Source organism: Lampetra planeri, chromosome 4 (genome assembly GCF_965212315.1).
Source record: "Lampetra planeri chromosome 4, kcLamPlan1.2.h2, whole genome shotgun sequence".
Taxonomy (NCBI): Eukaryota; Metazoa; Chordata; class Hyperoartia; order Petromyzontiformes; family Petromyzontidae; genus Lampetra; species Lampetra planeri.
This window is the reverse complement of record NC_136110.1, coordinates 4,353,473-4,369,686: the sequence shown is the minus strand read 5'-3', so window position 1 is coordinate 4,369,686 and position 16,214 is coordinate 4,353,473. Positions and strand designations below refer to the sequence as shown.

At 45.7% G+C, this 16,214-nt stretch overlaps 1 protein-coding gene across 3 annotated transcripts in view; it reads left to right on the top strand.

Moving 5' to 3' along the window:
• LOC144717595 (receptor-type tyrosine-protein phosphatase alpha-like) overlaps positions 1-14,363 on the top strand; it is a 99,512-nt gene extending 85,149 nt beyond the window's left edge. For all 3 annotated transcript variants that reach the window (XM_078593085.1, XM_078593086.1, XM_078593087.1), the window contains 8 exons: positions 1,259-1,408; positions 4,153-4,246; positions 6,268-6,344; positions 7,584-7,718; positions 9,208-9,333; positions 9,945-10,096; positions 10,502-10,637; positions 13,830-14,363. In XM_078593085.1, the coding sequence (XP_078449211.1) occupies positions 1,259-1,408; positions 4,153-4,246; positions 6,268-6,344; positions 7,584-7,718; positions 9,208-9,333; positions 9,945-10,096; positions 10,502-10,637; positions 13,830-13,904 (945 nt within the window). In that variant the 3' untranslated portion in view covers positions 13,905-14,363. The remainder of the gene's footprint in view (positions 1-1,258; positions 1,409-4,152; positions 4,247-6,267; positions 6,345-7,583; positions 7,719-9,207; positions 9,334-9,944; positions 10,097-10,501; positions 10,638-13,829) is intronic.
• The last annotated feature ends 1,851 nt before the right edge of the window (positions 14,364-16,214 follow it).

Sequence of the window (16,214 nt, the reverse complement as noted above, 5' to 3'; positions counted from 1 at the left end):
TCTCAAGGCATCTCACAATGACCGTGTCTTGTTAAGCGGTCATCGAAAAAGATGCCACATTTTCCCTTCTCATCTTGATTTCGTTTTCACATTATGTCGGCTCTCATGTTCATAAGATATCTGTTCTCCATGCACCGTTTTTAATCGGACATCTTTAAAATAATCAAAACACTGCAATTAAAGCCAAAAAGACGCACAATTTTTAAAGCAAGAGAATTACGCTTGGGGATAATTTCAGTAAAAAATGTTTGCCACCAGTGAAATGTTCACTTCAAAGGCAAGCGACAGATGAAATTGTAATTTAATAAGGGAGTGCTTCTGCATGCATTCATGGCAGTCCATTAGCAGCTAATAGTTATTTATACGGTGGTCAGGCCTCAGGATCGGCTCATGAATTTATCACTGTTGTCGGTAAAGAACCTTTTATCAGCTGTAATTTGGCCAGAATGCTGTGCAGCATTTCCCATCTAATTATCCACAACTATCGCACATATTTAATTTAAGCTTCAACAACGATAAATAAACACCCGGGCAAATGTGGCATTCTTGTCTAATGGAGCTTCCGCAGAAAATACCAAGCGCATAAACATTCTTAAAAATGTATGTCACTGCTTGGCAAGTTATACATAGCAGAGTTAAATGACACACGTTCATGCCAAAGGTTAATTTCGTGATTTCAATGTAACACAGCGCTGCTACTTTAGACAGAAAATAAAATATTTAGCAGGGATAGTTGAATAAACACACGTATGTACACAGACATAAGCACATGAACAGGGTTTTTGTCCCGCAACCTTTAACCAATTTACACTGCCCAGCATGGTCAAGTATAGATTGATTAAGGGGTGTATATTTTTACGATGTTTATTTAATGTATTATTATGATCATACCTTATTTTCATATCTTCGGCCCTATCATATAAATGTGGAATTCATCTTCTTGGTTCTTTCGGTAAAAACACGTAGAAGGAAAATAATAAAAATAAAATCTAATAAAATAATTCTCACGACGTTTCGGCCACAACGCAAGCAGCCGTCCTCAGGTGGAATTTCCAACACTAGCTCAGATGAGTAAATTCTCGATGAGCATCGCCTCAATGCTCACCTGAGCAGGAAATCACTTTGACTGTTAACCACAAGAAAATGTTGAGGCAAGGGGGGGGGGGCTAAAGGGGGGGCTGCTGCTGCATGGCTCGAGGACGCGAGTACTAAACCTGTAGCGCTGTGCACACACGGGGCCACCCCTTGCCCCCCACAGATCCAGTACGTGTTCATCTACCAAGCGCTGCTTGAGTTCCAGCTGTACGGAGACACGGAGCTGGAGGTCACTTCCCTGGAGTCGCATCTGCAGAGGCTGTCGCTCCGCACGCCCGACACGGGGCTCATCGGCCTGGAGGAGGAGTTCAGGGTGAGTGGCAGGCGAGGCGGTGACGTGAATGGATCATTCAGCGGGCCTTGGTAGTACTCCTGTGGTATTAATCGTGCTACTGAGGCGGCCGGGTGGCTGAGAGGTTAGGGCATTGAGCCATCATCACCGCCGGTGTCCTGGGTTCGAATCCTAAGTTTTAGCCAACCTCGATTTAAAGCTTTCGTGACTGCAGGGATTCATGTTCTTGGTTCTTTAGGTAAAGTCACGTAGAAGGGAAATAATAAAATAATAAAAATAAAACATAATAAAATAATTCTCACGACGTTTCGGCCACAACGCAAGCAGGACGTCGTGAGAATTATTTTATTATGTTTTATTTTTATTATTTTATTATTTCCCTTCTACGTGACTTTACCGAAAGAACCAAGAAGATATAGCCAACCTGTTGCCAAAAACCGGGTTCTCAAGTGTAGCGAGTTGATGGCCTCAGGCTGGTCACCAATAAGGGCACAATATTACCAGTTACTCACGTGGGATGAGCATTATACCCTCAGTGACACAGCGGCTGGAAAAGGCTCCCACCTATGTGCAACAAAGGTCACTCACTTGAAGGGGGTCTCCAATGTAGCTGTGATATTCGCTTACATTGGCTGTTCTCTTACATGAAGGGTTGCAATGCTCTGCAAGTGTTCTGACCAGAGGTCGCAAACGGGTTTTGATTCCTTACCCGTACCCGTACCCGGCCGCCCCAGGGTCGCAAACGGGTACCCGTACCCGTACCCGGCCGTACCCATACCCTACCCGTACCCGGCCGGGTAGCCGGGTATTGGGTAGGGTACGGGTATCGGGTACCCGGTTGCGACCTCTGGTTCTGACCGATGCAAATAGCACAATTGTGGCAGCAGTGGGGGTGAAATAAAAATGTTTTTACGAGAATAACCTCTGCCATCTTTTAATCACTCGTTGCCGACCGAGTGGCTCGTGTTTGTAAACATTTCCTATCATATTCACGGTTTATAACACGGCCACCCTAAGGCTGGACCCGGTGGGAGGGTAACACCCCCCCCCCCTCGCCTATTTCTATTTTGCTCTAACATGTGGCGGCTTGCACGACATGCCACACCATCTGCCATCGCCGACTGTCCACTGTCACGCGTTTTACATGGAGGTCTCGCGACCTGACAGTCTGCTGCTGCTGTTGTTGTTGGGCCTCTCAAGAGCCGCTTGCTGGCCTTGCGAACAATCGCTACCGAGCTCTGCTTCCGGTCATACTTCCTGCCCGTCGTGACCACTGCTTTCCCTGTGGCTAGCATGAGAGAAGCTGGGCTCTGGACCCCCACACCATCAGTACCAAGCAAATTACGTAGAAATATCCTGCAGTGGCAATCGCAGTTTAAATTTATATGGTGGGGAAATTCCATGAACGTGCTCACGTCCGTTATGGTAAAAAAGCGAATCAAAAGGAAGTTGGCTTGCAGAGTGTGACCGCTTTTATGTTTACAGCATCAGTATCTACTCCATTGTCATTTTGAATTTCAATACATTATTATGGACTTGCTTGTGCCATATAAATGGCGTAGCATATTAAAGGAGTTGTCCTTCTACGAAATAAAACAAACATCATGATGCTTTACTGCAAAGGTGAAAAGATGTGGAGTAACAAAAGTGTGGAAATGAAAAATATACAGCATGTAAAACTAATTCCTAAAAAATTACAAAATAAACTGTCCTTTTTTAACAATTTAAATTGCAACAACATTTCAATGCAGGAGCCTATGGGCCTTCGAGATTAATGTTTTACAGCAGCGTCTGTCCAAGCAGGCAAAGTCTAAATCATTGTCGTAACCGTCGCACACAAAGGCACTCAAACCGGTCATTGAAATTTAACATGGGGGAAACGGTTGTGTAGCAGTTGGTGCATTGTGCTGTGAGCCCAGCGACTCTGAGTTGAGTTCCCAGCAACAATATCTGATGCAGCCCGAGAAAATCACGCCCACTTCACCCACACACGTAGTGACCAGTGTGGCGAAGTTTGGTCACACAACCCCTGTGACTGACATGGCGATGTGAGGCATTCAACCAGCCAGAAGTGGATTGTTATTTTTCAACTTCGAGCACCAATTCGATTTGGTACATCAGTATAGAATGTTCATAATAATTCATGTTGCTGCTGGAATCATGTCGTGTGTTAGTTGTTGGTGACCTTTGCCATTGCTGTTGTTGTAATCCACTGGTGCTCACATTATTCATTTGTAATAAGAGCCTGTGTCCGGCTCACGTGGTGATCGGCTCTGCCGGTCCCGCTTTACAGCCAATGGGGGGAGAGCCTGGGAGCATGGCCTCGGCGTGATCACGGGATGTCAGCTAGGGTGATTGGTTCTGCTGGTCTTGGCCTCAGCCAATGGGAAGACAAGTAAGGGGCGTGGTCCCGGGAGTTGATGGGGAATCTGGGACATTCGGCGCAGGCTATTAAGGATTGGCTGGAGTGTACCACGTGACCCAGGTGTTAAATAAGGGGAGAGATCAGAGACACGTGGTCAGACACGGAACGAAGAGAGAGAGAGAGGCCACGCGCGAGCGGGGCTCCGGGTGCCACGTGGCGGTGCGTCTCTTGTGGGCTGTCTGCCCACTTCCCGTTGCCTGCCAGCAACGGGGAGTGTTTGTGAACTGAAGAAGTGAAATGTAAGGACCGATTCCACAAGCCGTCTCCAAGAGGTTTATTACACATTTACCATGGGGATGTTGACAATGAGATGTCTGACACTTGAATTCTGCCTCAACAGAAGCTGACCTCTGTGAAGATCCAGAACGACAGGATGCGCGCTGGTAACCTCCCTGCCAACATGAAGAAGAACCGAGTCCTGCAGATCATTCCGTGTAAAGCAATGACACACCGTTCGCTCACGCATTCATTTGGAGGGTTACGCAAGAGCAAGTGGCTTGCAATCGGATGCTTGTGAGCTCAAAACCTCGTTGTGGGAGTCCAATTCCAGGTTGAGGGTTGACATGAAATGACGTCGCAACGCAGTTTATGTGAGAGCCGGGGGCTTATGGGACCCCGGGGTCCCGCCATGAGGTTCAAATGTGGAATTCCCACCACTGGGTCAGGGCTCTAAACAGGAGATGCGCACTGCCTCAGCGCTCATTTGAGCAGGAGATCACTTTGACCTTCTGACGCTGCATTATTTTGTATCTGTCGTTAAAATGTTACACTTCACGTTAAAGGTTGTTCAGGCACTACCAAAGAAAACGTTCCCCCTTTACCAATTCGTCACGGTGCTCAAGTTTCCAAACTTAACAAAAATTGCGGAAAAATGTGTTGCGTGTTCTTGTTGGTGTATCACGGCTAATGGCACACAAACAAAAAACATACGGAGGAGGGCTTGTTTTACTTTGTTAAAAAAAAACACGTCGATCAACCTCATGAGGGTTTTGGACAAAATCGTTCCAGTGGCATTTGTTTAAGCAATAATGCGCTCCCTGGACAGAAGCTGTTCTCTCTGCTGTCTGGATATGGAACTGCCTCCCTGAACATATTGTTGGCAAAATCACCGATTCTGGTCTTCAGACATTTAAATTCCAAGCACCATTGACATCTCCTAACTACACCACACGCCTTGTAGGACTGAGTCTTTGAGCTGCATTGAACCAATGATTATGCCGATTAGGATGTACTAATGTGTGATAATGGCTGTTGTTCACAATTGCACCCAATAACAAAACAAAAATCTGCACTTAAGAGACACGGTGGAGAAAAGGTTCAGCCCCAGAGTTATTTTCTCAGGCTACTGCTGGTGGAAAGGTCTCCTGTTAGAGGGAACTCTAAAGAACCCCCTCTAGAGGGGATTTTGGCCTGCACTTTCATGCTCACCTGAAGTCTTGGGAGATGCAGAAGTGTCCGCACTTTAACCCCATTACACGCTATCTGCCGATTGACCAACTTTGGCTAACCTATTTATACTGATCTGATAGTAAACAAAAACAAACTCGCATGTTACTTGCAAATGTTGAGATGGAAAATAAAATTTCACGTTTGGAAAAGTTGGGCCCATGGCACCAGCATAAATTGATCTTCCGGGTGAAAGTCTAGCACCTACATCACAATTGATTGTTTACTTGTATCATGCCACAACATATTATTGGCTTCTCAGTCATGGAACACATCCAAAATCGGCTTAAGGAGACTAGTGTGCTGCATTACACATCACCAAGCCGCATGTACACGGTGGTGATTTACCAGCTCAAGACTGTTGCCATTATTTTGTGTGAACACTGCAATTGGTGGGGCGGGTGGGGGCGGGAGCGGTGGGCACAGCGGTTTACACGCTGCGCCATGCAACTCGCAAACGCAGGTCTACTCCCCGCCACGACTAGCGTTAGGGTCGAAGTGGTGCAATACCCGAGCCGGTCTTTGGCCTCCCCTCCATTCGCCAACCCACAGGGGCAGCCGCAAGGGCTCTGTTACCTTGTGGACAGCGAGGGGCAGTGGGGGCAAAATCCACGGTTGTCATTGTGCTCCCGTGTCTACGCTCCCCACCTTCACCGACCTGCACTGACCCGTCTGGTGAAATATGATAAAAACTAACTCTGTGACTGACACAGTGAGTTGGGGGGGGGGGGTGCCTTTAACCGGCAGAGGATTGACAGAGGGCTGTTTGATGTTTATAATCGCAGGACTGTAATAGGAAGAAGCATGAACACATATCTTGCCGTGCCAATTCTGAGACCGCTGACATTCGCGGGATTGCTGCTGCGCTCCGCAACTTGTGATGCAGTGCCACGCAAGAAAAAAAAATCAAGTGATGTTTATGTAAAAGGGCAGCGTTAAGTTGCAACATCAGAACGCGTTTCCTGGTTAAACGCAGTACCGATTGTTGATTTAAGTTTTGCCTCCACAGATGATTTTAATCGAGTGATCATCCCCATGAAGAGAGGGGAGGAAAACACGGACTACATCAACGCATCCTTTATAGATGTGAGTGCACTGCTTCACACAATAAATCAATGATTATTCTCGTCAGATGTAAGTGTACTGCTACTGCTACACAACGTTAGAGAAGAGGTGTCTGAGGCTGATTACGCATCTCGAAATGAGCAAACTTAAATGAAGATATTGACAAGAACAAAAAACGACGAGAGGGGGAAACAGAAAGGGAAATGTCGAGACCTGCAATTGTGGTGGACAAACAGTTTCAGTGGGACAAAACAGTCAATATTATACATGGGCTTTGACGACCGATAATGATTGGTCATTTGTTTATTTTTGCTTGGAGCAACCGTGTAGGTATAACGTCAATCGTTTAACTGTAACCCTGCGCCGGCCGACAGAGCCAATCCAATCAAGTTGTCACGAGGGCAAATGTGTCAATTGATTTGGCATTCCAGCAAACCGCAATGTTGAAAAGCTGGGGGAATGTTTTTGACAACTGTCCAAAATTTCCCACTTGACAACTTGATTTGATTGGCTGTCGGGATTATAGTTAAACACTTTATCATGCCTACACGATCTCACCGAAAATAAACTAATTATGAATCACACCGCAGTCAGCCTGGTACACCGAGTATTCAACACGAGCGGAGGAATCAGTGAGCATGCTTCATGCGAACAGTAACCACGGTAGTTGCGATAGAAGAATGATAACAATGTGTGTTGACTGACCACCAGTGAGCGAATAACTGTTATGAACCGGTGAGTAGTTCTGGATCATCAATAGATCCGATGTACGTAAAACTTATTTCGCACTGTACGTAACCAACCATGCTAATCAGAGATTCGGGGGAAGGACAAACTAAACACAAAAAAGCAGTTATAAAGAAGTGAGTTTTCAGTGTAGATTTAAAAGTGCCTAACTCCAGTGACTTTATAATATCGGAAGGAAGAGCGTTCCAGACAGCCGCAGAAGCGCATCTGAAAGCGCGCGATGCGGTGATCATCTTCGTTCGATGGCAAGCCAAACGCCACTCTGAGGATGACCAGAGTTTGCGTGATGGTTTATGCTCCTTAGCGAGATCACCATGGTATTGTGGTTAATTTGTGGCAAGCACTTTGTGTGTGTAATGAGCGCGATCTCATAAAGTATTCGTTCGGCAACCAGAAGCCAATGCAGCTTGGCGAGCACTGAATGGACATGGTCAGATCTTGCAGTGCCCGTCACGATTCTACATAGCCGGTGTTGCCTTATCGTTGTTGCTATTGCGTGGTGACGGCATGCAGGGCTACCGCCAAAAGGATGCGTACATCGTGACGCAAGGGCCCCTGCCCCACACGGCGGAGGATTTCTGGAGGATGGTGTGGGAGTGGAAGTGCTTCTCCATCGTCATGCTGACTGAGCTGCAGGAGCGTGGGCAGGTGAGGCGGTTTACGTTGAGAAGACCTTCCTAAAGGCCGCGATGGCAAGCTCGGGCAATATTGGCGCATTCGTTATGAGGCAGTCTGCTTCTGCGTCGACTTTGTGTTATTTATCTGTATTTTGACATTTTGGTGACCCGTGTCACTGAAATATGAGACTATCCTGGTCTCTGAGTTAGATATAAATAAACTCAACTAGGGTTGTCAACTCTGAGGCGTGAAAAAACAGGACGTGATATGTGTAGCTTAATATCTCACAATACCGCAAGATATAAATTAATTTGCTTTAGTGGTATTATTATGTATCTGACAACATTTCATGTGGGGGGGGGGGGGGGGGGGCGGGGGGGGGGGTAACCATTGAGAAGGAACAAGTGGAAAGAGAAGTGTTGTGACCTGCACTGTGGCGGTTGAACACACAAGAAGAATTAGAGATCCCCACAGCAGACTCCACAAAAAACAGGATGACCCTGGCAAAAGCAGGACACGTGGCAAGCCTAAGAATGACGACGGAGTTGTGACTTGCAAATGCAAAAGAGTTTTGTCGAGAAGCATGTTGTGGAACAGCGGTTTGTGTACAGATGTGTGAGCAATAGGAGTGGGGCAGCTACCATCCCAGTCTCCCATTAGGGGCAGCAGCTGTCAGTTTGGTCCAGATTTGGGCAACCACTTTTTTTTGTTTAATAATAAAAAGGGTGCGGTAGGCAACTGTTGCCAGTGAGAATTTCCAGCAACAATCGCCATAAAAATGCTCCCCCTTTCAACTGGATGCTAGGACTTGTCCAAATACTATCCTTGCACCGGCACATCCACCCGAATGTGTGCAAAAGCAACATATTGCTTGCAATTTAAATGTAGTTTATCCAAATAGAGGATGCAGTAATGCATGGAACCATGGGCAAGCACAATAAACTATTGCTTTTGGGATATCTATTTTTATTATAATTACGTCCCAGCAAAATGTCCAAGTCAGTCGTGAAACAAAGTAACATTCCCACAATGCAAATTACTGTGTGTAATTTACTTTTATGCAAGTTTGTTGAACTTCTTTCGCACCTTACGTAGCCAACCGTGCTACTTGAGGCCTAGTGGACCATACTTCGCCTGGCTCATCAGTGGGGGTTGACGACGGGGGAGCTCAGATTGGTGGCAGAAGAGGGAAATCACAAATACGCTCAGAAAGCGCTTCACAGTTCTCACGTCAGGGTTGAGTAAAGTGCTGGCAATTTGTGTGAAAGCGAAGCTCCGTTTTCCAACCCCCCCCCCCCCCCCCCCTCTGCCGGGTTCTACAATTAGGCCCACTGTGTGCAAGTCACACTTCTCAAGCGTATTGGAAAGACGGGGGGGGGGGGGCTCATGTGTCTGGACTTAAAACAGATGCGCCAGACATAACCTTAATGCGGCGCTCGAGAAAAAATTCTTGTTCACACAATCAGCCGCCAACTTGAAATGCCTTTGTACTCTTGTATTTTTCCCCCGCTGCTTGCAGGAGAAGTGCTTTCAGTACTGGCCTTCCAACGATTCGATCACCTTCGGTGACATCTCCATTGAAATCAAGTCAGAGAAGCTCATTGGCTCATACACAGCCCGAGAATTTGTCATTTCCAGTGGCAAGGTGAGTGACTCGTTGAAAGATTCCCAAGTTCCTTTATTTGTTTAAATTTATTCCCTTTTCAGATTGTTGAGTGACATTTTTGGAACACAGCGTGACACCCAGTGCATTGCCTTTCAGAAACTATCTTAAGACTCCAGACGTGATATTACAAATAGTCGAATTATACATAGCTTTTTTTCGATTTAAAGCTTTCGTGACTGCAGGGATTCATCTTCTTGGTTCTTTCGGTAAAGTCACGTATTTTATTATGTTTTATTTTTATTATTTTATTATTTACATTCTACGTGACTTTACTGAAAGAACCAAGGGGATTATACATAGCTGTTTTAAACTAAGGCCGAGATGTTTTACAAATATCAAAATCCATTACACAATAATAATAATGCCCTTTATCCAGCAAAGCCTCGCAGAGTCTCAAAACATTTTCAGCCGGATCCTGCATTGGAATATTTGGCCCATTGCATGGGGTCGTTTGGCTTCTTGAAGAAGGAAGCCAGATTAGCCTCAAAACTCCACACGGATGGATTCCAATTAAAGATGCTCTGGATTCAAGAATATACATTGCAATGACATGTCGTTTTTTTGCTTTGCCGTTCCATTTCGTTGACAAGGATAACAAGAGCCGGCAGATTCGGCAGTTCCACTTTCAAGGGTGGCCAGAGGTGGGCATCCCAGACGACGGCAAGGGCATGATCGGCCTCATCGCCGACGTGCAGAGGCAGCAGCAGCAATCGGGAAACCAGCCCATCGTGATCCACTGCAGGTGAGCACCCCCCCCTCCCTCGCCCCCACCCCACCCCCCTCAACACGTGCATGTTGACGTATCCCTCTGAACTCACATTTTGCCGTCTATTTTTCACTCCTGTCGTTCCGTTTGTATTGTTTGCCGACTTGCCCGTAGTGGACATCGGTGGGAAAACAAAGAGGTTCATTCCTCCTCCAGTCTAATTAAAGATTTCGATTACGATTTTAAACGCCTCGATAGTGGCCTGGGAACGTTGCTCTGGACTTTACCGAAAGAACCAAGAAGATGTTTTCATTTTATTTATTAAATTTTTTACCTACGTGACTTTACCGAAAAAACCAAAGAGTGCGTATCCCCCGTGTCTGTCTGCCTGCCTGCTGCCCCCCCCCCCCCTCCCCCCCCCCCCCCGTGTGATGAACGCAGCGCCGGCGCGGGCAGGACGGGCACCTTCTGCGCGCTCAGCACGGTGCTGGAACGCGTCAAAGCCGAGGGCATCCTCGATGTCTTCCAGACCATCAAGAGCCTGCGCATGCAGCGGCCGCACATGGTGCAGACCCTGGTAAGCGGCGCTTTCATCTCAGACCCCAAGCTCGGTGTGAACGGCTGCGAAGAACGCTCAGAGTTGCGAGCGAACGCGCCGCCGTTGTTGTTGTTGTTGTTGTTTGCCCCTGGTTAGGCCTCGGCAAGGTAAGGTAATTGTACCCTTTTTACCGGGTGAAAGGATAAAGGTAAAGGGTAAAGGTGTCGACATGCGAAGGGGTAAGGGTAAAGGGTAGGGTAAAAGGTAGGCTCGTTGCTTTTTACCTTTTACCGTACCTGCTAAAGGGTAAAAGGTAGGGTAGAGTGATTGTATTGTGGTAAGGTAAGAGGTAGGGGGTAAAGGTAGGCTCGTTGTTTTTACACTTTTACCTTACCTTGCCGAGGCCTACCTCTGGTATTGACCGCGTCTGCTCGGGCCACGCAACGCCAGAAAACACGGTGGCCGGGCTGGGAAGCTCTGAGATCGTGAATCGATTGTCGTCGTCGTCATCACCGTCGTCGTCTCTCCCTTAACCGAAATGGTTTGTGTGGAGGGGGGGGCATCACTGATGCCTCGGCTTTCGGATCTCTCCAATTGTGCCCGTTCTTAGCCGTGTTTGGTCGGGTGTTGTGCCGAATCCTCAGTCCACGTCATCACCGGTTCCTTTTCTTGTGTTAGCCTTGGGCCACTTATTTATTTCCGCTAATCACTGCGCCACCGCTCCACCGAGGTTACTGTAAAATGCATTTGCATTGTCCGAATAGTGCATCCAATCGCATCTTACAAACTGAGTGCGGTGGCTTGGTTACATAGCCTCACTCTCGCATTGCATTTGCCTGTTCACATTCCAATTTCCTTTGGCTGTAATAAGTACGTGCTCTTTAATCAACTTGGGAGGCTGAGGCCGTGCAATGCTTTCATTGTGCCTTTGTTCAATGGCCTTGGCCAATACCTTTGTGCTTGTCGGTCACAAACTGCATTGAAACTCTGGCACCTCTGCTTGGTCGGCTAAAGAGAGCATCAGACGAGAGTGGGATTACCCTCTCCGATGTGTTTTCGGGTCGTACCGCATGTTGTTGGCCACGATGTCCGACGTTTCGCTCCGTGTGCTTCTTCAAGACGTGCCCAACGGCTCATTTTCTGCCTCGGCGTGTCCTGGCTACACCAACTTCCTTTTTTTCGAGAATTCTACGCGATTGAGTGAGAAGGTGGGGCTGCTGCCAGTTGAGCGAAACATCGGACATCGTGATGAACAACACGCGGTACAGCCCGAAAACACATCGGAGAGCTGTATGGCACAACTCCAACACCATTGGTACCTCATTTGCCAGTAAAAAATATGATAATTGGTTTTTTACCCTTTTATCTGGCAACAAAACTGACACCTTTTTTACGAGGAGTCATGTTTGCATAGACCACAATACCTGCAGTCATAATGCAAACAAAAAACATAACTCTGATAATATATGCACTGTCCTTGAAGTTGATTGGTCCACACCCGAGACAGCTTTCCTTAGAGCCTAGTCTCACATGGGTTGGACCAGATGACGAAAAAAAAGGCGCACAACTCAAAGACAATGCACCATCAGAGTATGTGGAGCTCGGGGTAAGCATTTACACCATTGGTACCTCATTTGGCAGTTAAAAATATGATAATTGGTTTTTTACCCTTTTATCTGGCAACAAAACTGACACCATAACAGGAAGCGTGAGATTTCCCGTTGGTCCATTGGAGGGCGTATTCAAAGCTGGGGGAGTGCGCAACAAGGCACAGTAAACAGCCGATGGCTTTACCACCCCGCAGATAATCTTCATATACATTGTGTTTCAGTTTATCCTGCGCGTATAAACCGCGAGTGATTTAAATGCAGCGGAATTCAACGCAGTAATGTCATTCAAGTTATTATTGTAATCGTCATCAGCCAATGCTGATTGAAGGCCCTCCGCAAGCTGTTGCCATCTGTCACGCTGCTGCACGCGAGCAGATTTCGTTGCTCCATCTCCACGTTGTGACGTCCCCTTGGGGGTGGGGGTGGGGGGGGGTTCCTTCCTTCCTTCGCCTGCCGCTCCATCAGTAGTACAGACCACTGACGTGCACTGCCTAAACCAACTGAACTTTTCTTGAGAGTCTCCATGATGTCCACAGTTTGCGCATGTTCTGTGACCCACGTGTTCCTTGTTGTCGTCTCAGCGTAATTACCAGCGTACACCTCTCCAAGCGTCTCTGCGCATTATTCAGCGTTTGTTAAATTTTCTTTGCCAATGTCCATGGTTCTGATCCATGTGTTAAAGCGGTTACCACGTTGATTTGAAATGTTCTTCTTTAGGCACATTGGCATATTGCTTTTCGTAATTAAGTTACGTTTTTTCCACTAAAGTACGTAATTATTTTCAAGGTACTTGTTATTAGAATGAATTGTGTTCATTTTTATAATTACACAATTCAAGCCCTAATAAATATTGAATGTCTTCAGACCATTTTAATGTGATGATTGTGATTTCATATATTTGGCAATTATCTGAAACCTGAAATTAATTTAATCTTGATTACTAAAAATAATCAAGATAATTTATATATATATATAAGTATAAATAAGTATTAATCAATTGGACTGATAATTTCCAACTAAACCATAGTGCAGCCATCATCTTACATGGACGACTTCTTTATATCTTCAATTGATCTCAAGCTTCGATTTAAAGCTTTCGTGACTGCAGGGATTCATCTTCTTGGTTCTTTCGGTAAAGTCCCGTAGAAGGGAAGTAATAAAATAATTCTCGCGACGTTTCGGCCACAACGCAAGCAGCCATCCTCAGGTCTCCCCGACAGACCTGGTCTTCACCTGAGGACGGCTAATTGCGTTGTGGCCGAAACGTCGTGATTATTATTTTATTATTTCCCTTCTACGTGACTTTACCGAAAGAACCAAGAAGATCATCTCAAGCTATTCAATAGAAAACCATAGCTTTCGTGGTAACCCAGACTCGGCTGCATTATGTGACCCAATGTTTCACGGTTTGATTCTAGCTCTGCATGGCAAATAGCCAACGGAAAACCACTTGGATGTGCCAGTGGCAAAACGGGGCATTAAATGTGACAAAAGGGGGGCAGCCAATAGTAGGTTGGGGAGAAAATGTTTTTCGTGTGTAGCATTTGTGTGCGGTGTTGCTCACGTTTCTGGGTGGCAGACGCTTTCTATATATTTATTTTTTCCATTCTCTCGTGCGCAGGAGCAGTACGAGTTTTGTTACAAAGTGGTACAGGAGTACATCGATACCTTCTCGGACTACGCCAACTTCAAGTGAAACGACCGTGCGGAGGTCTGCCGACCGAGGGCAGCTGCAAATCATAAGGAGGAGGAAGCGACAACGAGCACCCAGAGCAGCCAATGCCGCGCATTTCCACATCTGCGATTCCACGTGTGCACGACATTTTGTAGAACAAGGGGCAGCCAGCTACACAGGCTAAGGGCGTCTCTTCTGCTGCCCTTAGAATTGTAGATAGTTTCTCTTTAGGAATTTCTACTAAGAACATATTACATCAATTTGAACGATAATGATAGAGACAATATTTACATTCTAGATTTGAAGCTTTCGTGACTGCAAGGATTCATATTCTTAGGTTTTTTGTTTCCGGTAAAGTCACGTAGGTAAAAAATAAAAATTAATAAAAGTAAAATAAAAATAAAATAAAAATCACGACGTTTCGGAGGCAACACAAGCTTCCGTCTTCAGGTGGAACCGTCACAGCACGAAAAAAAAAAACCTAACAATATTTACAGCCATTTGTCATCTCACTTCTGGATGAAGGACTTCTCATGCCGTGTCGGCTTTGGGGGTTATTTATCCATCGTTCACCACGCTGCCCAGTGCAGGTTGGTGAAGGGAATGCCCAAGTTTGGTTTGGACATCACTCGCCACTGATGTTGGCCTTGGCTGGAATTTGTTAGGTTGCTGGGTTCATAGCGCAGTGCGCTAACCAGTGCCGCCAAACCATCCAGGTCGACTAAATACATCTTAGTTTAGCTACGATGTATTACTTTGACAACGAAAGCTCATCGTGACCCACAGCCTCTTAAACGCCGGTCACACAGGTAATTTTTTATTCGAATTGTTTAAAAAGTATTCATGTGCTGCACTTTGCATTCTATCGCTTGCAAGTGCAGTAAAGCACATTCTGTGAAGCACTTTATACTGATAATTTGTAAATGGGTGTTACGAGCCATTAGTAATGCGCATTCAAAGCAATTAGAGGCAGCGATTTGATTTCCAAACACACTTTTTGGTGGCACAATTATAGCGGTAGGCTTTGTGTGTTAGGGAACTTATCAATGCACAGAACATACATGCATCTTGTAAACAAGCAGACTGTGGGCCCCAAGCAGACGTTAAATTTGGGGGCGCAGTCATGTGTGACGACAAGCATTATGTGATGGACAAGCAACGTAAACTAAATATCGCGGTTGTGTGAAATAATGAGCATAGACTAATTACGATTAAAATTAGTTTAACAGCCATCAGAAAGAGATTATATATATATGTAGATCCGAATTCAAGCTGCTTGGGGCACTAAGCTTTCACTTGGGAAGCTTATGCATAACACCACCACCAGTAGTGGTTTATTGACCAGCGTTCCATAATTCGGTGTGCAAAGGCATATCAATGGTCTTCATCTTGCATAAAACAATGTGGAAAAACAGCACTGGGTCGTTCCGTGTGTTCCTCCACCTGGACTTTTAGGCCCCCCAGGGTGATGGCATCCAGCGGTTCGCAACAGCGCGAGCAGTGTGCGCTGCAAACACCGGCTCCGTCGTGTAAATACAATGTAACGCAAGTCACATTATTTTGTACTTGTGTTGGAAGCTTTGTTTTATTTTTTTTAACGGGGGAGGGGGGAAAAATTGTGCCGAAAGTGTACCGTGCAATTGCGTTATTTTTTAAATGTGGACACCGTGGAGTGCACAGTATTTAATTGTTAATTAAAATAAATTCCGCAAGTTTGTATATTTTTTATGAAATATTATATATACAGTATATCATTACGAGACAATCTTTGCGTCAAGTTTGCCTGTTTAAGTTATTGTGATGTATATCTTTGGGCTGCCTTACCATGCAAACCCTTTCCCCCCCCCTCACCCTGTGCAAATGCATTGAACAAAATATAAAATATCAACCGTTTTTGTATATATTGCCAAGAACCCAACACGATTAATTCACTCGTGCCACGCTCTATTTTTAAAAGGAGGTACTTTATGCTCTATAATAAAATCACACTTTTTTTTAGGAAATTGTATTTATTGTTATTTAAAGTAAAGTGTTGGCCAAAAAAAACCTAAATAGTCTGGCCAAAAAAGAAATTGCTTTTGTGCTAAAATCAGCAATGATGCGATGCTCATCTGATGACAGCATTTTCATCCCTTACGGTGAGGGTCAGTCTATCCACTTGGAGCAACCACTGTTGATTTCCCCATAAAGTGGTGTTTTATTTTATCGACCCCAGAAGGATGATGGGCTGAGTCACCCACCGACCCGGATTTTAACTTGAAATCTTCGAAATGCGAGCCACTCGCTACTGCCCAGCTACCTGGCCAGATTACGACGTGGTATTTGCGTACT